This window comes from Bos indicus, chromosome X, assembly GCF_029378745.1.
Source record: "Bos indicus isolate NIAB-ARS_2022 breed Sahiwal x Tharparkar chromosome X, NIAB-ARS_B.indTharparkar_mat_pri_1.0, whole genome shotgun sequence".
Taxonomy (NCBI): Eukaryota; Metazoa; Chordata; class Mammalia; order Artiodactyla; family Bovidae; genus Bos; species Bos indicus.
Genome location: NC_091789.1, coordinates 118,731,231 through 118,754,200, shown reverse-complemented (window position 1 = coordinate 118,754,200; position 22,970 = coordinate 118,731,231). Strand labels below are relative to the sequence as shown.

The 22,970-nt window shown below is 33.9% G+C and overlaps 1 protein-coding gene across 9 annotated transcripts in view; it reads right to left on the bottom strand.

Annotated features, from left to right (window-relative positions):
* The window catches only part of DMD (dystrophin), a 2,362,639-nt gene that overhangs the window by 1,463,709 nt on the left and 875,960 nt on the right, over window positions 1–22,970 (bottom strand). For all 9 annotated transcript variants that reach the window (XM_070783459.1, XM_070783466.1, XM_070783462.1 and 6 more), the window contains 2 exons: window positions 12,252–12,493; window positions 5,489–5,669 (listed from right to left, as the gene is read on the bottom strand). In XM_070783459.1, the coding sequence (XP_070639560.1) occupies window positions 5,489–5,669; window positions 12,252–12,493 (423 nt within the window). The remainder of the gene's footprint in view (window positions 1–5,488; window positions 5,670–12,251; window positions 12,494–22,970) is intronic.

The window sequence follows — 22,970 nt, the reverse complement described above, 5'->3', positions numbered from 1 at the left end:
GAAAAGGGGATGACAGAGGACGAGATGTTTAAATGGCATCACCGACTCAATGGGCATGAGTTTGAGCAAGCACAGGGAGATGGTAAAGGACAGGGAAGCCTGGCGTGCTGCAGTTCGTGGGGTCGCAAAGAGCTGGACATGACTGAGCCACTGAACAACAACCAGTAGATCAACTGAAATCTGGATCTTTTCACAATCAGTGCTCTAATAATCACCTGCTGAACAAATTATTCCCTTTCTACGTCCATCGCAACTTTCCAAACAAGTCCGTGGGCTTCCCAGGTGGTGCTAGTGATAAAGACTCTGCCTGCCAATGCAGGGGACTTCAGAGATGCTAGTTGGATCCCTGGGTCAGGAAGATCCCCCAGAGGAGGCATGGCAACCCTGTCCAGTATCCTTACCTGGAGAATCCCATGGACAGAACAGCCTGGTGGGCTACAGTCCATAGCATGGCAAAGAGTCAGAACTACTGAAGTAACTTGGCATGCACAACCAACCAAGATGGTGGTAAATATAAATTCTATATTACTGAAATATTTATTATGATATAAGGGAAGTGTTTGTGGAGGGGGTTGCTGCATTTTCCTTCTTTTCCACTTTTTTAAATATTAGCCCTTCTGGTTCATCAAACCTATCTTTAAGAACTCCTGCTAAATAAGTGTTCAAAACATTTTTTATTTTTAATGCTCCATTGGCATTTAGCATATGTTCTCAAGATTCTCAAGGTCAGGGAGCAATTCCTGTATCTCATGGCATGAAGCACATATTAAGCTTAAATAAATGTGTCCATTATTCATGCTGTTGGTGGTATTGATAAAGACAACAGTATGAAAACAAAAGGACCATTTACAAACAGCTTTTCTTCTTTTCTTTTCTGGACTTGAAAAGCAAAGTGATACAGATTTTGTCTTCCAGAACAAAAGAATCCCTTTCCTATATATAAAAGTAAATAAGGTCAAGTTTCTGATCTGGAGCTGAAAGAGCTAACTCAAGTCAACCTTTATTTCCCTTCCCAGTCTCTGCATCTTAACAGGGAGTAGTAGGGACTAACAACAGAGCTTGAAATTATGGCCATAGGGAGCACTGTTTGCTGGCCATCCTAAACTTTTTTTCTATTATCTCCATAGGAAGCAAAAGTAATTCTCTGTAATTTTTGGTAAGAGTACTTCCTACTACACCTCCCCAGATGATCCGCACTTCAAGGGCTGCCTGCACTTTTCCTTTATCTACTGTATCACAACTCCAGTCCAAGGTGGTGCCTGTATGGCTACCATTTCCCCTACCTACCTTTTCCCTACCTACCTGCTTCTGCTCTGACCCTTCTTCAATCTTTCAAAAATGTGAATCAGATTACTTAATTTCTTTAATTGAAATTCTTTTAGACATTTCAACACTTCTGAAATATAACCTGAACTTTTTATAGGAGCCTCTAGGGGGTAGCCTGCATGAACTCCATTCTGATTTTATCCTAATCTTTCCATGATTTGCTGGTTTCCTCCTTCCAGACCTCATTTCTGTCTTCTTGGACATGCCAAATACTTCCCTACTTTGGGACATTTGTGTGTATTCCCATTTTTCCTAATATCCTTCCTTTAACTCACTATACAGCTGGTTCCTGCATATCCTTGGGGTTTGACTCAAATGTCATCACCCCAGAATAATATTTTCTAAGTGATTATAATCTATGATAATATAATTTAGATATTCATTTGTTCAGTATCTTTATTCCTATAAGCTCCATTAAGACATAAATCTCCCTCTTTCTCCACTAAATACCTAGTATCCATTATTTTCATGGCACACACCAAGTGTTCAAAACTATGTATTGAATTAGTGTCCATGGGATTTTCCAGGCAAGAATACTGGAATAGGTTTCTTTTTTTAAAATATAAATTTATTTATTTTAATTGCAGGCTAATTACTTTACAATATTGTATTGATTTTGCCATACATCAACATGAATCCACCACGGGTGTACACGTGTTCCCCATCCTGAAACCCCCTCGCACCTCCCTCCCCATCCCATCCCTCTGGGTCATCCCAGTGCACCAACCCCAAGCATCCTGTATCATGCATCGAACCTGGACTGGTGATTCGTTTCACATATGATATTATACATCCTACTCCAGGGGGTTTTCCCGACCCAGGGATCAAACTCACATCTCCTGTGTCTCCTGCATTGCAGGTTGATTCTTAAGCACCACACCATCCAGGAAACCCCAAAGTTTCAACTGTGCAAGAGTTAATTTTAGAGATCTGCTGTACAACACTGATTTACACTTAACACTTTATTTACACTTAAAAGTTTGTTAGGAAGATAAATCTCATATTATGAGTTCTTGTCAATTTTTTTTTTTTAAGAAAAGAAAACTATTGTGTCGGCAATCTAGGGTTAAAGAACAAAAGAACACACTTTTAAAGTTTTAGAAAATAAGAAAACACTTGTTTTGTTATAATTAATGCTGCCACTTCCCCAATGGCTGGTAAAAACAACAAAATAATAATTTCCTTGGCATGATTATATCTCTCACAACTGAAAGGAGTTCAAAGCATATTTCAAAATGTGTTTCCATATTTACATTTAAAAAGAACATTTAATTTCTTCTTTGTTATAATAATGGATTACCCTAACAAACTTTTTGCTATTTTCCAAACTCATCTAGGGTAGAAAATGATCTTTCTGGTTTGCAGTTTCTAGAAAAGGCTTTATCAATTGCTTTGGGAGGAAATGCTACCATTTCAATCTTCTAGCCTTAGGCAACCATTCATTTATTTCTGTCTCTTTAGATCTGCATAGTGTGGACATTGCTAATAAATGTAATCATATAATATATGGTCTTTGGTGAGAGGCTTCTTTCACTTAGCATAATGTTTTTAAGGAAACCATGCTGTAGCATGTATCAATACTTCTTTACTTTTCATTACTGAGTATTATTTCATTGTATGGATATACTCAATTTACTTATTCAGTTGATGGGCATATGGGTTGCTTCCATTTTGAGGCTATCATGAATAATGCTGCTATTAATATAGCATTAATATATTCTCCAGTTCTTAAACCATTTCATATATACATCCTTTCCATTATTTGAGCTCTAATGGGTCACTTGTGACATGGGAATAATAATCATATTCTCAAAGGGTTGCCTCTAAGGACTAAGAATGATGATTTATAAGATTTTTGTTTGTAGACTAAAAATTGCTATCAATATAGAGTACATTTAACTTTTAGTATTATTTTTCATATCATTTTTGCCAGGTACCAACCACCAATTCCTCACACCAATTTTCACCATTCAAAGTACACTTAAAAAGTCAAGTTTCTGTTTAACTGTGAGAACACTAGTGAAGAAAAGGAAAGAGGGGATGAAAGTCAAGACAGATTTCCAGGTCTTTGTGGTAGCTCTTATTCACAGAATACTTAATATGTTCAAAGCACCATGTAGTGATACAAGTAATGAGATTTACTCCCTGGAGTCAGTTTAGGGAAAACATACATATGGCAAATTCCTTGAAAATAATTATTAGTTAACAAAGTTAACTGTAATATGACTTGACATGGTGAATTTTTTACTCACCATTTTTATATGTGTACATAATACATATATATAAATTACATAAAATATGTATATAAATTATATAATCTATGTATAACATGATATATGCAACTATAAATTGCATACACAATTTATAATATTAAATACATATACTACATATAAGTTTTGTGTAAATATAAATGGCATATAATATATATAATCCATATTTAATTAATGATTATTAAGGAATCAAAACAAGTTTTCCAAATGATTGTATCACAGTGCTAGAGATATTTTGATTACTACAGTGGAAAGGGGAATATTTTATTTAGACAAAAATGGAGTGAAAATATTTGGCAGTTTTTTATAAACTATCACCATATATATGAAAGATAAAGGGAAGATATGATAATATAGATGAATATATTGATAGCTGTATAGATAGAAGTATATATTATTATGTATTTATATTATAGTATCATAATCCAATATGTTACCACACATCAACAGTTTGAATACCTTTAAAAAAAAAACAGGAAAAATGTTAAACCTTAATAAGTTTATATAAATTAAAATAAATTTCAGTGGATACGCTCCTTTGCCAACCAGTTACAGTATAACCATCAACATGTACTTGATTTTAAGGGAGGTTTATGGATTTTGTGATAATGGAAATGCATTATTCTTAAATAGATCAATGTTTGAAAATTTAGGACATTCATTCCTTTCCCCAATTGATTTTAGAGAAGCCCAGCAACAAGTACACTGAAATCCACTAGAGGGAGCTGACATGATTGTAAAGTTGTATTCCTTCACTCCCTATCAGTAAAATAAACTCCTCATCAAAAATGACTTTGAAGGAAAAAAAAAAAAAATTAATCTTTCAATACATGATCTCACCAGGAAATAAAAGGGAAAAAACATTAGAAAGTGAGGAAAGCCCATCTATTACACTATACTGATTCTAGAAATGTTATTGTGTGGTAAATTTGTTGCATATTTACAAAGGAAAGCAATTAAAAATGCATGTGTTCCAACAAATTTAAAGTCTCAGTCGAAAACAAATATATTCACTTGTGCTTCTCATAACAACTTTAAGTATAACTTTTAAAAAATATTTTTATCTTAATGCTTTGAAATCTAGTTTTACTCTATACTCCTTTGTGTGTACATATATATACATATGCATATATGTATATGGTGACTCAAAAACCCTTTCGCTGATACTTAAAAGTGCTCAAAAACCTGCTTGTCAAAGGAAATTTTGTCTTCAAAAGTAGGCTGATGAGTAGGGGTATTTGGACTGTGTATTAATATCCTAAGAGCAAATTGGTGAAAGACAAAAGAGACATCCTGAAAAATTTGCTAGTCATATGGTAGGTATTTGCATAACTGCTCCACTCTTATGTTGTATTTTACCAGTAAACGAGAAAAAAGAAGATATGGTATAGTCAGAATGATCCAATAGTAAAATGCAGCCCAAAGAATAATTTGTCCTTGGCTGAGTTTCAGTTGCCACATGTATGCTACAGCTATAATATCTTCATATAAATTGACAGAAGTATTAGCAAGACACCTAGCTAGATATTCTTGTACATGAAGCAAACTGGATTTGATGAAAACCTACTAACAGGGCTTCAACTGATCTTTTATTTCCTTCCATGTTCCAAACATTGGACTGTAAAATTTGCAACTTGCCAAGGAGAAGTTATGCCTATATACAACATATGCTTTATTTGTTTCTCATAGTCATGAAATTATAATGGAGGGAGAGAAATGGAAATCTAACATATCTATTTTCCTACAATAGCATTTCATTACTTGTTACTACAGTTTGTAGGGAGCATGGTTTCTTTGATGGAAATCATTCTTTCATGTCAGTACTTACTCTTTCATAATAAGTAACTAATTAGAAAAATATCAAGTCAGTCATGGTAAGTATTTTTACTTACTTGTCTGTAGCTCTTTCTCTCTGGCCTGCATATCAGCAAAGACTTGGTTAAAATGATTTGTAAAGGCCACAAAGTCGGCATCCAGGAACATTGGCCCTTGTCCTTTCTCTTTCAGGGCTATGCTTTGAATTTTTAATCTCTCGATTTGAGGCTGAAGAGCTGACAGCCGGTTGACTTCATCCTGTACCATAATTTAGAGTATTAAATAACACTGTTACTTTGCATACATTACAGTTTTGCAAAGTAAAGTATTTAAAGGCAGTGATGCAAGCTTAGTTAAAGGCCCTTATCAAAAAATTGATAACAAACAGCCAAGATGGCTCAAGCAAGCTTCCAGCACACGTCATCAATTTGAGAATACCTTGGCTCTTCACTCAACAGGTACCATCGTAAACAACAATTTTTAAATTTCAAAATGACATCATTTAGATCATCATCAGGTATGGATGGATACAGTTGAAAAGTACTATGAATGACCTTACATCTTTTTCATAAATCAAACACAGATGTTCCTTTACAACACTCATCTCAAAACTGTGCACCTTTGCTTCAAATTCTAAGCTTATCCAATGAACAATTTTCTTCTCTAAATTCATTTGTGTAGAATATAAATTATATATATACATACATATCTATATATGTCCACATATACACTAAATTAAGCCATATATATGCATATATATTAATGTTATATAGATTAAATACATGTATGTAGAATATATATAATCATATATGTACACATATAATTGTAATTTACATACTAATACATATATACACCCACATACTTGTGTTTATAATTATCTAAGTTTTGTATGGTCTTACTTATTCTGACTTGAATAGGCAATTGCTATCATTTTAATTAGAGGGACTCTTTGCTCTGTTTTACTCTTGTTGTCCTGGCATAATTGTTAATAACACTCCTTTTCACCCTCAAGACTATTCTGATTTGTTTGATCAAGTCACATGGACACTCTGCCAGGCTATCCAGTGTAGTAGTCTCTAGTCAACTGTGACGACTGAGCATCTGAAAAGTAGTTAGTCCAAATTTAGATGTGTTGTCATTGTAAAGGAGAAGGCAATGGCACCCCACTCCAGTACTCTTGCCTGGAAAATCCCATGGACGGAGGAGCCTGGTAGGCTGCAGTCCATGGGGTTGCTAAGAGTCGGATGCGACTGAGCGACTTCACTTTCACTTCTCACTTTCATGCATTGGAGAAGGAAATGGCAACCCACTCCAGCGTTCTTGCCTGGAGAATCCCAGGGACGGGGGAGCCTGGTAGGCTGCAGTCCATGGGGTCGCTAGGAGTCGGACATGACTGTATAACTTTCAAGTAGACAACCTGAGCGACTTTACTTTCCCTTTTCACTTTCATGCATTGGAGAAGGAAATGGCAAGCCACTCCAGTGTTCTTGCCTGGAGAATCCCAGGGACGGGGGAGCCTGGTGCGTTGCCGTCTCTGGGGTCACACAGAGTCGGACACAACTGAAGCGACTTAGCAGTCATTGTAAAACATACACCAGATTTCAGAGTTGGTATGAAAGTACAAACTCACGTAGATTTAAATAATTATTAAATCTTAAAATGGTATTTTGATATATCAGGGTAAATATATTATTGAAATTCACTGACTTACCTATTTTTTTCCTATTTCAATGTCATTTCTAGAGCATTTAAAATTACACATGTAGTTCACATTTGTGGCCTGCATTCGATTTCTTCGGAATAGTGCTGTTCTTGATATAAATGTTTTCAAACTCTTTAGTCTCCAATGAAGTTGCAGTTCATAAGTATCTGATATATATATATATAATTTGAACTCAAAGAAATCACAATATGTTCTTTTTTAAAGTATTGTTACCATGATTGTTCACTTAGAATTCATAACTATGCTACCTCTAGAAATAGTACTTAAGGATCATTTACCATTCAAAATATAAAAAACAGGATAATTAAAATTCAAAAATTGGATCACAAGCCAACTGAAAATGAAAGTCACTCAGTTGTGTCTGACTCTTTGCGACCCCATGGACTATACAGTCCATGGAATTCTCCAGGAGAGAATACTGGATTGGGTAGACTTTTCCTTCTCCAGCAGATCTTCCTGACCCAGGGATCAAACCGAGGTCTCCTGCATTGCAGGCAGATTCTTTACCAACTGAGCTATTAGGGAAATACAAGCCAATTAGAAGGGAAAATTTATAGAATTATAGTATTTATGAACTAAATATAAATCTCATCTTCCTGGAAATTAAAGTTATATATATATATATATATATATATATATATAACTTTATATATATATATATAAATATTTGGATGCATGCATACTCTTTTAGAGAAAGTAACATTTGTCCTAGGAATAAATGAGATAAATTTATCACATAGATAATTTTATCTATTTTGAGAAGATATAAAGACAACTTTCACAGAAATTTTGGTATGTGGTTATATCAGTATGAGTTGATTCAGGTAGGTTAATCTCTATCAAATTCTGGTAGGTGAAAATGAAAGACATTTAAATAAATGAGGAGATGACCCCCATCTCTCCCATTCAAATATAAAGCCTCTTGATCAAGTGCGAAAAGGTAGGTGTATATTCATAGACAAAGAATAAGAAAGAGGCAAAAGGTAATACTCTGTGGTTTGGATCATAGAATTACAGACATTCACTTTGTACGCTAGACTTGCAAATGGTACCGTTGACATCTGCTGTGAAACATTTAATAACCCGATTTACATTTGGCCAGATGGAAGGCCGTCATTCTCCCTGTTTAGGGGGCTATATAAGGAGCCTACAGTATAGCAAAGTCTATTCTGCAAAACAAAGGGGACTTTGAAACTAATAAAACATTTGGGCAAATGTTCAGCTGGGACCTTAAAGTTCTGAGAGTAAATTAAAGGAAATATCATTCTGACCTCAAATATTTAACATTTAAAAGATGTTAACAATGATAACAATTACTCATTTCCATAAAAAGGCCTGAGCATGGTTGGTCCTCCATAGTAAGGCATGTTCTCTGAGTTTGTTTATCCTTTAAAATTGTATGTTTACCCTGGAAAAACGTGTATTTTTCTCATGAAAATGTTCACAGATTTCTTCCAATTCCTAAAGTGCTCCCTAACCCTCAACATATCAAGAACAGTTCTGGTAAATATTAGATTCAGAGTTAAATCTGCACCCTACTCCTAAAAAACATCTCCAAATAACAGACTACACTGACAAATAGGAAGGGCTAATCTATTTACCTATCACTAATCACAACGAAGTAGTACAATTTTACCTGTTGTGTGAATGATCTTGGGCTGTCCTGCTAAACAGTCTACCTAAGGTGATACCTCAAATTAATGGAAACCAGTGGGGAAGAGAGAAAGAGTAAGGGGAATAAAAGGGATGGAATCGTATAATCAGAATTTGGAATTTTGTGACTGAATGCAGAAAAAAAAAAAGAATTAATTTCACTTAGGATGATTTCTCTAACCCTGAGAGAATAGCTCCCGGTGGTCTCCATTCTCTCCTCAGAAAGAGACCAAGGCCCTAGTGTGCCCTAAGAATCATTGCTTTGTCTCCTATGTGAAAATCGAAAGTGTTAGCTGTTAAGCCAGGCTCTTCTGTCCATGAGATTCTCCAAGCAAGAATACTGGAGTGGGTTGCCATTTCCTTTCGATCCCTGGTTTGACTCAGGGATCGAACCCCAGCCTCCTGCATTGCAGGCAGATTCTTTACCGTCTGAGCCACCATATGCTTGCATTTTTGCCTTTTTATGCTCAGTATTCACATCGGCCTTATTTCAGTTCTTTGGTCATTATTGCTCCCTCCCACCATGTTTATTCTGCCTGAAGCCTCCTTCCCTGCTGTTCTCCTAATTTCAACTCAAATGTACCTGCCTCAAGAAAGCTGCCCTCAGTGGCTCTATCAAGGTCAGGTTTTCCATGTTAGATATTCTCCCAGAACTCTGTTTAAAACGTTTGTCCCAGTGGTAATTTTATATCTGTTTATTTAATCATTTACTTAATGTCTTCTCATTTACTCTACGACAATGTTATGAGGGTAGGATCAATGAATGCTCACGCTGACCTTCCCAAAACTTAAGTGCCTGCCACTCCAGTAGGTCCTAAAGTAGAACTATCACCCCAGCAGGATTGGAAGGAAGGGCATCAAGCCAGAGAAGATTATTCTCAAACCTTAAATCCAATGGAATCGGCCTTGCTAAATTTTGGACTTGATTAGGATCTATCAAGAAGGCAATGGCACCCCACTCCAGTACTCTTGCTTGGAAAATCCCATGGATGGAGGAGCCTGGTAGGCTGCAGTCCATGGGGTCGCTGAGGGTCAGACACAACTGAGCAACTTCACGTTCACTTTTTACTTTCATGCATTGGAGAAGGAAATGGCAACCCACTTCAGTGTTCTTGCCTGGAGAATCCCAGGGACGGCGGAGCCTGGTGGCTGCCGTCTATGGGGTCACACAGAGTCGGACACGAATGAAGTGACTTAGCAGCAGCAGCAGGATCTATCATCCCTTCTTTCTTCCCTATTTTTACTCCTTTGGGAATGGGAATGCCTTTCCCTACGCCTGTCCCACCATCATATTTTGAAAACACATATGTTGTCCTGGTTTTAATGGTCCACAGCTGGAGGGGCATTTTATCTCGGGATATGTTGAGTCTCATTCATATCTGATTTAAATGATGAAGAGATTTTGGACTTTAGAGTTGATGGTGGAATGAGTTATGACTTCTGGACTTTGGGGGCTCGTGGTATGTGACAAGGACCTAAATAGGGGGTACAGGGAGAATCTGTGGACTGGATGATGCTCCCCCAAATTTACATGCTGAAACTCTAACCTCACAAGGTGGCTATAATTGGATATGAGGTTCTTAGTAAGTAATTAAGGTTAAATAAGGTCTTAAACACAGAGTTTTTATCTGACAGGACCAGTGGCCTTACAAGGAGAGAGAGATCTTTCTCCTTCCATGCACATGTGCCAAGAGAAGACCAGGTGAGAACGTGGTGAGAAGGCAGCTGTCTGCAAGCCAGAAACAGAGTTCTCACCAGAATTTGAACCTTGCCAGACATTCATCTAGGATTTTCAGCCTCTAGAACTGTGAGAAAATAAATTTCTTTGTTTAAGCCACCCAGTCTACGGTATTTGTTATGGCAGCCCGAATCAGTTAAAACACTTAATATCATTCTTGGCCACATTAGAGACACTGAATATGTATTTTATGGATGAATGCAGTTTGAAGATGTAATTAATATTTATATTTGAATCTCAAGAAACAGATTAAATAAGTATCATCAGATTTTTTTATTGCAAGAAATGATATAGGTGAAATATTCCACTAATTCACAGAACAAAGTCATGGATTCTATTCTTTAATAGCAAAATGTATCTAGAATTATAGGGAAAAGAAATTCCCTATACTTGTATATTACACTAATAAAATAAATGCCTCACTATATGGTATTCTTTATCCACAAATGTATTTGCTAAATTTATTTACTTCCTAGTAAAGCTGTAGTTTCATCATGTGAAGAATCATCATTAAATCCTTCATTTGACTTCCCCTTCAAAATAACTTTGAATTTCCCATCACTCTGGGTTCAATAGCCTCCAAACCAACCATGTCATCTCTCCATCTTCAGTTTCCCATTATTTAAACCATTATTTCCAAAGTATGCAGATTAACCCTCCTTTACTGCTTTTAACATTAAACCCAGTCATCTCAGTCTACCCTTAAAGTTCCTCCTGGAAACCTTTTCATCTATCCTGTAAGCAACTTCCCACTTCCCATGAAAAGTTTTTAACTATGCAAACTAACATTTTGTAGTAACTACTTATGCAAAAAGTTCACGTTGTTTCTACTGATATATCTCTTGTTTTCTTGCACATGCAGAATACTCTCTTAGTCTCTTTCGCAGCCCTTTTGTGTGTGTTGTATCTGGTTTACCCTACTAGACACACAGCCAACCTTCTCGTGTAGCCCAGGAGAATGACAGTTATAGACTACTGCTTTTTGTCCTCTGACTTCTGATTAATTTTAGTTGATGGGGAGTCCTGTTCAGATTCTGGAGGCAAGAAAGAGAGTAAAACAGAGTGTCTATTTTTCTGGCTCCATTCCTGTGTTAGCACTTGGACTGGCTCTGAAAGCTGTCTTTACAATGGACATCTAATTCATCTTCAGGCTTTCTGTAACTTCTCTCTCCCTGATCCCTTCTATTTTAAGAATAATAACAGCTCTGATGCTAGGTTACTGTACTATCCCTTGAGATTCCTCTATATTCCAAGCACATATAAAAAGTATTTTTTTAAATGACCTTCCTCTTGTTTTCCAAATTTAATAACTGCCATTTAAAAAGATTTTCCTCATATATCTGATTATATAGGATATCAGCTGCTTGTGTGTTTGTGTGGATTCCACATTTTGAACATATGACTGGGTTTTCCTCTTAACTGTTAAAAGAAAGAGCTCCAAATTATTTTCCACTTTCCATAGGATACATGTGGTTCCCACATTCCAATACTGCCTCATCATTCTGCAATCTGACAAAATCACTTAATTATGTATAACTAAGCTTGCAGGACTCAGGTATCCATATGTTACCTGTTTAAAATGATTTTCTTCACTTTTATTTTAATCTTTACTGTGTTTCACTAAACCCATAAGAAGAAAATTTTATCATTAAGTACTCTTCTATTCTTCTGGAAATTTCTAAGAAAGTCCTATTTATGATGCTCCAAATAGGAGTAAGATTCTTACCTTACAATTTTTTAACTGGCTTTTAACTGCTGTTGGCTCTGATGGGGTAGTGGGTTGAGTTTTCAACCAGTTTTCTGCAGTAGTTGTCATCTGCTCCAATTGTTGTAGCTGATTATAGAAAGTGATGATGTTGTTCTGATACTCCAGCCAGTTAAGTCTCTCACTTAGCAATTGGCAGAACTCGATCCACCGGCTGTTCAGTTGTTCTGAGGCTTGTTTGATACTGTCAGCATTAACACCCTCTAGAAAGACAGATTTAACAAATATATATATCCACTGAAGCCACAAACTGAAAGACATTATCTGAAAACCAATGTTGACTCAAGTTTAAAACTATTCATCATCTGAATGATTTCAAATAAATCATTTATTTATTGAAGAAGCTGAAGTATCAATATGATTTCTGATTGTTGATTGCAAATTGCTGGAGTTGCATTTTATCAAAGAACATGAATACAACAAAGTACTAGCTAAGGATACATAAGATATAGTAGAGTAGAATACATTTAAATAAAAACAAAAAATGCACAAAGTTATGATGGGGGGATGGAAGATTGCAGTCAAATAACTTTTTGGATATTTCCAAATAAACGCTAAATATCATGTATATTATTAAACTACACGTCTAAAAAGTAACATATTTTCACTTTTTAAAAAGATTTACAATTAGTTGAATTGTTATTATTTGGATTTTTTGTTTAAAATCCCTTTATTGATCACTGTGTCATACATGTCTTTAATTAAAATATGGGCATAAAATTGTAAATTTCCAATTTCTTTTTAAAAAATTTTATTGGCCATCTAGTTGATTTATAGTGATGTGTTAGTTTCAGGTATACAGCAAACTGAATCAGTTATACATATTCATGTATCCACTCATAGATTCTTTTCCCACACAGGCCATTACAAAGTATTAAGTAGAGTTCCCTGCACTACACAGCAGGTTCTTATTAGTTATCTATTTTATATACAGTAGTGTATATATGTCAGTTCCAATCTCCCAAATTATCCTTCTCCTCTTCTTATTCTCTGGTAACCAGAAGTTTGCTTTCTACATCCATGACTCTACTTCTATTTTGTAAAAAGTGAACATGTATTAAAAAAAATCAATTTAATTATCTGTTTATGCTATACAAAGCCAGAAAGAAGCAGACTGAACATGAGTCCAAAGAAAGAAAACAAGCATTAGGAAAAAAAATCTTTCTAATTATAAAGAAGATTTTTGAATTATTTACACATCATTTACAAATGTGGAGGTTGATCTGAATATTTGAAAACGAGCTACAGAAATACTCAAGCAGAAAAAAGTCTATCAAGGGCAAAATGGAAACATAACCATATCATTATCAACTTTAGCCTTCCAGAAAACCTACTATGTCTTACGGAATATGTTGTCTTTTAGCAAATTTCATCTCATTTAATTTTTTTTCAAAGTGTGATATGTAACTAATGCCATACTAACGAGAGTACAGCAATATCACATTATTAATTCTGTAGAGTTCACAACATGTAAATGTTCTTACACACACAATGTGTTTACATAGCAACTTCTTTAATAAATTACACTAAAGAAAAATATTAAATATAATATGGACATTAAAACATAGCTATGATAGCACTGATAACTTCCTAATATTTCTGAAATACTGAATACTCAAATGTTTCCTATTCCCACATATATTCACAGACTCAAAAGAGATCATAAGCTCAGTGTAAGAGTCTTCCTCTAGATTAAAGTATTTAAGGGGCTATTGTGATCTAGTGAAGACCAACTTGTCCAGGAGAATCTTCTTTTATGAATGTCCATTTTATACAACTTTCTGATAATATGATTCAGTTAAAAGACCAGTAAGTTATTAAGAAGTCTGAAGACCATCTCTAGCAAATATGAGGCCTGAAGTTCTGCTAACTTGTACATGCCTCCCCTTTCACTCTTTATAAAGAATAAAAAACATGGATTTGAAGTCAACAACTATATTATTTTATTCTCTTCTACTTTTCTCTGCTCAGATACTCTGATTTATATTTTGTTGTAATTATGCTATGCTGCCAAACCACATCTCTCAATTCATTTGAAACACAGCTCTAGTTTCGCTAATTTCAGAGTTGGACACTATTCAAGATGACACTGCAGAAAACAAACCACAAATATCATTTCCACATATACAGCTAAAAAAGGCAGCCTGTGGTTTGCAGGAGCAAACTATTCCTCTAATACCCTTGTAATAGTTAAGGAAGCAACTGGTTTTATTGAGACATTGAGACATCTGGATGTTTCATGGGATATTCTGCTTGGGATAATTTGGTTTTGAGCAGTGACCAAGAATTATACCAAAATATGTTCCGAGGGATGCCACTAAGAAACTATAGTTATAAAATCATGTTTGTTGCAAAGTATAAGAGAAGAATCCAAATGTCCGGTCATATAGGCACTCATTTTGAGAAAAAATACTATGATAAAGTGCTGATAATATTGCTGGAAAATGAAATGGAGTAATTTAAAAATACACAGGGTAGAAACTGTAAATTATGTTAGAAAACGACTCAAAAATGTGCCATGGATCTAAAGGAGCAGATGTTTAGGAGAAATATTTTCAGCATATATTAAATGTGAATAAGCACTTAGAAGAAGGGAGTCCTTGGTATTTCAAGTCCATGATAGACAAACAAGAGGTGCTAAAGTAAATTAAAAGTACTGATGGAATGATGCTGCAGTGAATTTATTTAGCATTAGTCCAAATGATAAGGGAATACAGAAAATATTATCTCAATGTTCCTGAGGTCAACCATATGAAAACCCCTAAGCAATTGGAAAAAAATAATAAATTAATTTTCATATGAATAATACATGTTAATTTAATCAGCAAAATACAAATCAAATTATAATGCAGTATCAGTAAGTTCCATGGCACCTAATAAAATCCAGAGATAGAATTTAATGAGTCCTTGATCATTACCTGAAATTATCAGTTCAATGTCATGCCTAAAATATGTCCAAATGCTAAACATTGCTTCAAAAGAAATTAATATAAATGGGAAAAGTGAATTGAGTACCATTCCACTTTGAAATCTACAGTACTCTCCACTAATAAGCATACTGACTTTTATAACTGAATAAAGGGAATGAAAGTATAACAACATGTACAAGAAGGATCTCTTACGAGGATAAATGGTAAAGGCAGGCAAAAGTTCACAGTAAGAGCTCTGGTATTAGGCACACCTGAGTTCAAATCTGACCTCTCCCTTTACTAAATGAGTGAACTTGGTTCTGCTAAGTACTCATATTGGACTTTACTTTTTTCATCCATGGAATGAGGATTGACATGTACACACTACTATATATAAAATAGTTAACGGACAAGGACCTACTGTATAGCACAGGGAACTCTGCTCAATACTCTGTAGTACTCTAAATGGGAAAAGAATCTGGAAAAAAAATAGACACATGTGTATATACAACCGAATCACTCTGCTGTGTACCTGAAAGTAACACAACACTGTTAATCAACTATACTCCAATATAAAATAAAAAAAAAAAAAATACAACTGACTTCGTAGAACACCTATCAGGGTTCTGAGTTAACATGTGTGAATCGTTACACCAAACATGACATATACAAGGCAACCAATAAATATTAGTCAATGTTAATATAAAGAAATGAAAAAAGAACCTATAGGAAATAAGGAAAAGAGATCATATCTTTCAAATGGTGAAATTAGGGACAGGAGGAGTTTTTAATGATTAAAAAAGATCATTTGTGAAAAATAATAAATATTTTTTAAAGATAGTAGTAATTTTATATAATATGGCACTAATATGGAATAAAGTATATTTATACATTTTATAAGAAATCATATCAATCAGCAATGAATACATAAGAGCTTATTAGGGAAACTTGGAATAATCGGTCATAAATTTATAATCATTTGAAATTCAAGTTACAAAGTATAGCCATGCCAAAAGTTAAAAACAGAAATTTCTACATGTCACTGAATAATATATGATTTTGACTGCAGATAATCAGACATTTTATTATTAAGGCTTTATATGGAAATACAGTATTAATTCATATACGAATATGCTTCCTGCTCAACTACAGTATATCCTGTCTTTCTAAACTATAAAATCTCCTAAGAAAAATGTCTCCACTGGAAGTATCTGATAGAATTCTCAGCTTAGAGTAGGTACAAAATAAACATACTACCTGTGAAATTGCCCAACACCAAATCAATAGCCTACTTCATACAAATACAAACACTAGGGGAGCAATAGTCGCAGATGCGAAAAGCCAAATACAGAGACCCAGGCATTCTCTTTTCCTTCGAATTTGATCCCTTGGAGGAGGGATCAACTAAAATTGGAAACGTTATTACTTCAACTTCATGAATTAATTGGCCATCTATTATCTACTAGTAGTAATGAGATTATGAAAAAGTCCCTTAAAACTTTTCAGAATAAATAAAGGTACTGTTTCCCCAGCAAATACTCCCATGTGAATAATTTTATATTTTTTATGTGCATTTCATAGAATTATGCTTCTTAACTGAAAAATTTTCAGTTTCAAGAAAGTTTATAAGTGCAGATACCTGCAAAGTTTTAAGTATCAACTGTTTGAGCATCTGGTTTTTTTTTAATTTTTTCTTAGCTACTTAAGAACACAAACATTAACTCACCAGGCGTTATGAACAATACTTATGGAAACCATTTCATAGTAGCACATTAGAATCTCAGGGATAATGGATCATAATCCATTCACATTTCATATTCTAAACAACCCCTGAAATAGTCTATGAATAAATATATTGCACCCAGAGGAAATGGATCATTACTTGAAGTGCATCCATTAATTTTATTACTTGTATACAGTGCATAACAGACTGTTAGAATAATTTTAATTGTGCACCACCTTCCATGCAAGTACTTCAAAACTGCCACTTAAAGTGAAGTATTCCTCATCAAGTATATTCATCATTAGCCATGAAGCCAGGGTAGAATAATACAAAACCTGTGTTTTCAGAGCTCTTGAGTTAGAAGAATATTTGGAGTGAAAACTTAAAGTAAAGTTGCTAATAGTCTCCTGTTTTTGTTGCATATTAAGTGAGGGTCATTACAAATCCATTTGGCATTTAATATAACAGCCTAAAATGTAATTGAAACTTAATCAGAGTCCATGAAAATAAGGTCTGGGTATTATAGACTAATTCTAGGGTGTTTTCTGATGACGCTAACTTTTATACAACTGCCACATCATCTTGTTTTAAAAAATAATAGCTTTAAAAAATAGGTTGTGCATAAAATTCATGCCCCTAATAACTCTAATATATAAATTTACAAATATAACTTTTTTCATTTTTTTCTTTTTCTAAACAGCACTGAAAAATAAGGTAAAAGTATTTAAAGTATTTACATTTTAAAGTATTTAATGAACTATAAACCAAAATACTAAAAATACAGTTCCATACTTAATATTATGGATAAGAGGAGCCCTTGTCTGTGTAATTATGATATTTAGCAGACTATTAGGTTTTACCCTAATTTTCCTTTTTTCAGAAGAAAAAAGTCAGATCTCTACTCGTATTTGCTTTTGTAACTAATTTTCCACAACAGTGACCTCTTTAATTTCCTTCCTTCACACACTACACTCACAGACACACAGAGACACACAGAGACACACATACCAGGAATTGAGTCTCTTCCTTTGGAGATTAAAGTTAAACAAAGAAAAATGTGCCTGTCAATTAACAACATTTATTGACTGTGAACTCTGTGTAGACCATTATCCCAAGTGTAACGTGGAAAAACAGGAAACATAAATCAAGCTGCCCAGAACTCAGGAAAGAATAAGAGGAAATGAGTACAACCGTGGAAAGCTACTCATTCATGATGGAGGGGCTGGACCGCTGCAAACAGTACCATTTCCATGCCCCATTGATATACAGAGCAGCTACAAAATCACTTTCCATTAAAATATACAATTAGAATAGTTATTGCCTCTGAAAATACTTCACAGTGATGTGAAAAGATAATGAGAGGTTTGCCTTTGAGGTGAGTCAAACTGACCTAATGCTTGCCCTTACCCATCTGACAAAGTTTTGCCCAAATTCAAATGACATCATTCATTTTAAAGTATTTAATGAACTATAAACCAAAATACTAAAAATACAGTTCCATACTTAATATTATGGATAAGAGGAGCCCTTGTCTGTGTAATTATGATACTTAGCAGACTTACTATTAGGTTTTACCTTAAACACTATAATCTAACACTCATGGGATGATGGCTTTGAAATGTTCTTTTAGTCTAATATACTAATAATTACTACTTTTATTTAAACATTTCCTTAATGTGATTGTCTTCAGGCTCTTAATTAACACATAGAAAACTACAATTAGAAATTGAAAGTGAAGCACAATTTAATGTAGAAAACATTACTAACCCTATTAGATAATTATAGGATCTCCTCTGGAAATTGTAGTAAAACCATTTTAAGTTTTTAAATGAATGTTTTGATGCAACATTTTGGTAATGTCAATTCAATTTAGTATTTCAATATTAATAAAGGAAAATAATTTATCAAAACCAGGGTCTTTTTTTGTTATATCTGACTGAAAAGGAGACTAAATATTTGATGCAAGAACATTATTTTACAAAAAGAATTAAAAATGAAGTCTAATGCTAAACAGATAAAAATGAAGTAAGCATATTTTTAGGCATAAAACTGTTCTAGACTGTCCTGAAGTCCCATAATCTCATTCAAACAATGAAAAGCTTTTGCTCTAAAGTTATGCAAATGAGTTAAAAAGCTGTTCAAAATATTTGAAACCTGTGTTTATTAATAATCTATATTACTGATATGATAGCAATATACTTGATATTTAACAGCTAAAATTTTCTAAAATTTTAATTAGTTTATATCATTTTGTATTTAAATTAATATAAAAATAAACATTAAAGAGGGTCCATATTGTATATTGTTTTAATTTAAATAAATAAAAATCTGGAAATTCCCCTTCTCAGAATATCACAATTACAGGAAACATAAGTAGATCACTAGGTACCCAATTTCATCTCCCACTTACTCTCATTAAAGTTCTAGGATGTGAATAATTTATACAGACTAGGGCTATGATACTAATCTTATATAGTGACAATAAACTTCATAAAGATTCTATCTGTGAAAAATTTCTCCAACAAGATGAAGAGCTCTCCACCATTCAACACTATAACACTATCCCCCATACTTATCTGATCAACTGATTTTGATACAGGAGCAATAAATTCAATGTTAATTAAAAGAAACAGTTAAATAGATAAATCAGTTATATCAAAATTCCATGTCAAAATCCCAGAAATTAACATTTTATATAACATTCTCCCTTTTAGTATCACTGTAGCCTCCATTTTGAGTCCATTCTGAGCGTGAAGATCCTTTATAGTCTTCTAAAAGAACTGATACACTTAAGAGGAAAATGTTCATGTATAGCTTTTATGTATACAAATAATTTATGCAAACTTTTGATTTAAAAAAAGGTCACAAATGAATGAATAAGAATCTCTTACTGAATTCCTGCATATTATTCAAGTATACATCATTCTACTTAAAAATTCATAATATAGTTGATATTAAAACTTAAAATATTTAATAGCAACTGTATTATAATATTCTGCTTATAACACTTGGCATTTGATAAGATGCAGCCAAAATGAAAATTATCTTCTAATTGATCATAACTTCTATTTAACCCTGCAAAACTAAACATGTGTTATGAGAAACAGTGTTTTCAGGACATACAATTGATTTTTAGCACAACTTTGCAACATCAAATGAAAGCAGTTTCTTCAATATTGGCATCATGGTTATAATCTCTGTATTTTTAACCATTTTGAGACACTACCTCACTCTGTTTCTCAGCGCCTTTCTTAAATTGATTTGGCAAATGCCTTCAGGACTAACAGATACTTTTTCTTTTGCATTTCTTAAGCGGTACTAAAACTTCATGCTTTCAGTAGATACTTAGAAATGGCCAAAACTGATTTGGAAATATGTTTGGAAATATACCATTTGGGGTCAAAACTGATGTAAACTATAAGCATTGAGGAATCTTTTTTTGCAAGTCTTAGAGTTTCATTCTGAAGGTAAGAGAGTTCCAAAATCATTTTAGATACTTTAAACATGCTCTAATCTGATGATAAATTATTTTATTTAAAAATTCAGTTTCCTATGTGTGTGTACACACACATATATAGTTATGGAATGCTTTCTTTAAAATATAATAGCTATATTTATGCTTATCTCCATACGTATTTTAAATTATGAATATATGTTAGGTGTTGCTATCATGGGGAATCAAACATTTAATGTATATATATTAGTATTACTTGGATATAGTTATAACATCATATAAGAATGATCTGCCTTTATCTTAATTTTTAAGGACAAGATATATGGTTAAAGAAATAGATATTTACATGGGATCATAAATGAAGTACCATGATTCAGCTTTCTTTTTCCTTTCTATAAATAAAAACAAGGATGTGTTTTATATGGTTATGAATTTTATTACACTCCATAGTCACACTTGAGAAAGGAAATTCTTAACTTGCAAATTTAAGAGCTTTACTGAGGTAACTGTTGAGAAATCTGGTTTAGAGAAACTTCAGTGTGTCTTTCAACTTCATGAACCACATCAGTATACTCTAGCATTTGGTTCTATGTTGGTGGAGCAGCTGCAATTTAGGATTGGGGGTTCCTCTGAAATATACCTAGAGAGGTACTCCAAGCACTTACTGCATGTCTGGCTTAACTCACAACTTGCACAATTGCTTAAAATAAACACTAAGCAATAACAAAATGATAAGTTAGAATCTTTGAGTGTACTTTTTAGTAATTATGTAAATTGTTTGATTGAATGGAGCAAAGTAGAACTATCTATGCTCTATTTATAGCTCAAATCTGAAATTAATTATGTATCACTTACACCAAATAGTCATTAACAGAACACATGAGAAGCTTAAAATTTGGTCAATATAGTCATCCAATGAGGAATGTCTCAAATCACACCCCCATCCCTTACTGCTCTTTGCATTGTACAGAAATTAGAATTTTCCTTCAGAAGTGTTATTTTCTGACTGAAATTACCAATGTCGTTATCTCAATTACTGCCTTAATTTTGCTTTGCTAAATAGAATTTAATCGGCCAATTAATATTTATTAAAGACCTAGTATAGATCATGATTTTTCTTCATGCTTCCAAAATTTTGAGCTATGAGGGCAATAATCTAGAAAACTATGTTATCACTAATCATAGGATCATTTTAACCCGTGCATTGTGTTCAGTTGCTTCAGTAGTGTGTGACTCTGCGTGACCCTATGAACTGTAGCCTGACAGGCTCCTCTGTCCATGGGATTCTCCAAGGCAAGAATACTGGACTAGATTGCTTATAGCCTCCTCCAGAGGATCTTCTGGACCCAGGGATTGAATCTGTGGCACCTCCTGCATCTTCTGCCTTGTAGACAGATTCTTTACTGCTGAGTCGCCTGGTAAGCCCTTTAACCCTGCATATCATTTCAATTTAAAAACATCATTACTTAATTTCTAAATTTTAACTTATTTTTTTAGTTTAGTCATTCAGTCATGTCTGAATCTTTGCAGCCCCATGGACTATAGCCCACCAGGCTTCTCTGTCCATGGGATTTCCCAGGCAAGAATATTGGAGTGGGTTGCCATTTCCTTCTCCAGGGGATCTTGCCAACCCAGGGATCAAACTTGCATCTCTTAAGTCTCCTGCATTGGCAGGTGGGTTCTATTTTTTGAGTAATTCAGTGTATACTACTATCAGATAATCTGAGTTAAGGTCTGCTTTATATTTGATTATGAACCAAGGCCATTTAAAGTAGAGACCATGTAAAAGTATAGATTTTATATCAGTTTATAAAAATGAAAAAGTGATAATGCAGTTACCAGGGGGAAATTATATAACAGTATAAGGATATTTTTAGATCATATAATTTTATGTAATATGAATATGCTGTTGTCAAACTCATCAGTTAAACTGCCCAGCAAACATGTATCTAAACAACTATATTTTTTGTTTTTTGCATCTTCTATATATTCTTTAACTTGTTAACCCAACCATCAGCTATCATATTTGCTTGCCTTTATTTTTAACCAAATATAGTCATGAGGCCCATTAGAAGGAGAAAATGAATTTATTTCCTAGGAAGATCATCGAATTTTTTAATGCCAACATGGCAATTAAAGCAAAAATAATTCAAACACAGAATTTATGCCTCAGAATGCAGGCAGGTACTGGAAAAAGGTGACATGCCTAACAAAAACATTTGTGACATTTGATTTTTATATTCTTATAAACATATTCTTAAAAAAATAACCTTGTTTGGAAATAGCTTTATAGGGACAGGGGAGCCTGGTAGGCTAAAGTCCATGGAGTCACAAAGAGTCAGACACGAATGAGTGACTAAGCACATACACACACTGATTTTCATAAACTACTTACACCTAGAAATGAATACGGTAGTATAACAATGACAACTGGAAAGAACTTTGTTTATAATTGACATCAATAGCATTTTGTTCAGACACCTTTGGGGTACCAAGTGTTAGCAAAAATTAATTTTAATTCATTTAATATTTGTTCTGTTACCTTTGTACCTTTACCTCAAAATAATTGAAGTTAAAAAAAAAGTTTCCCTTAG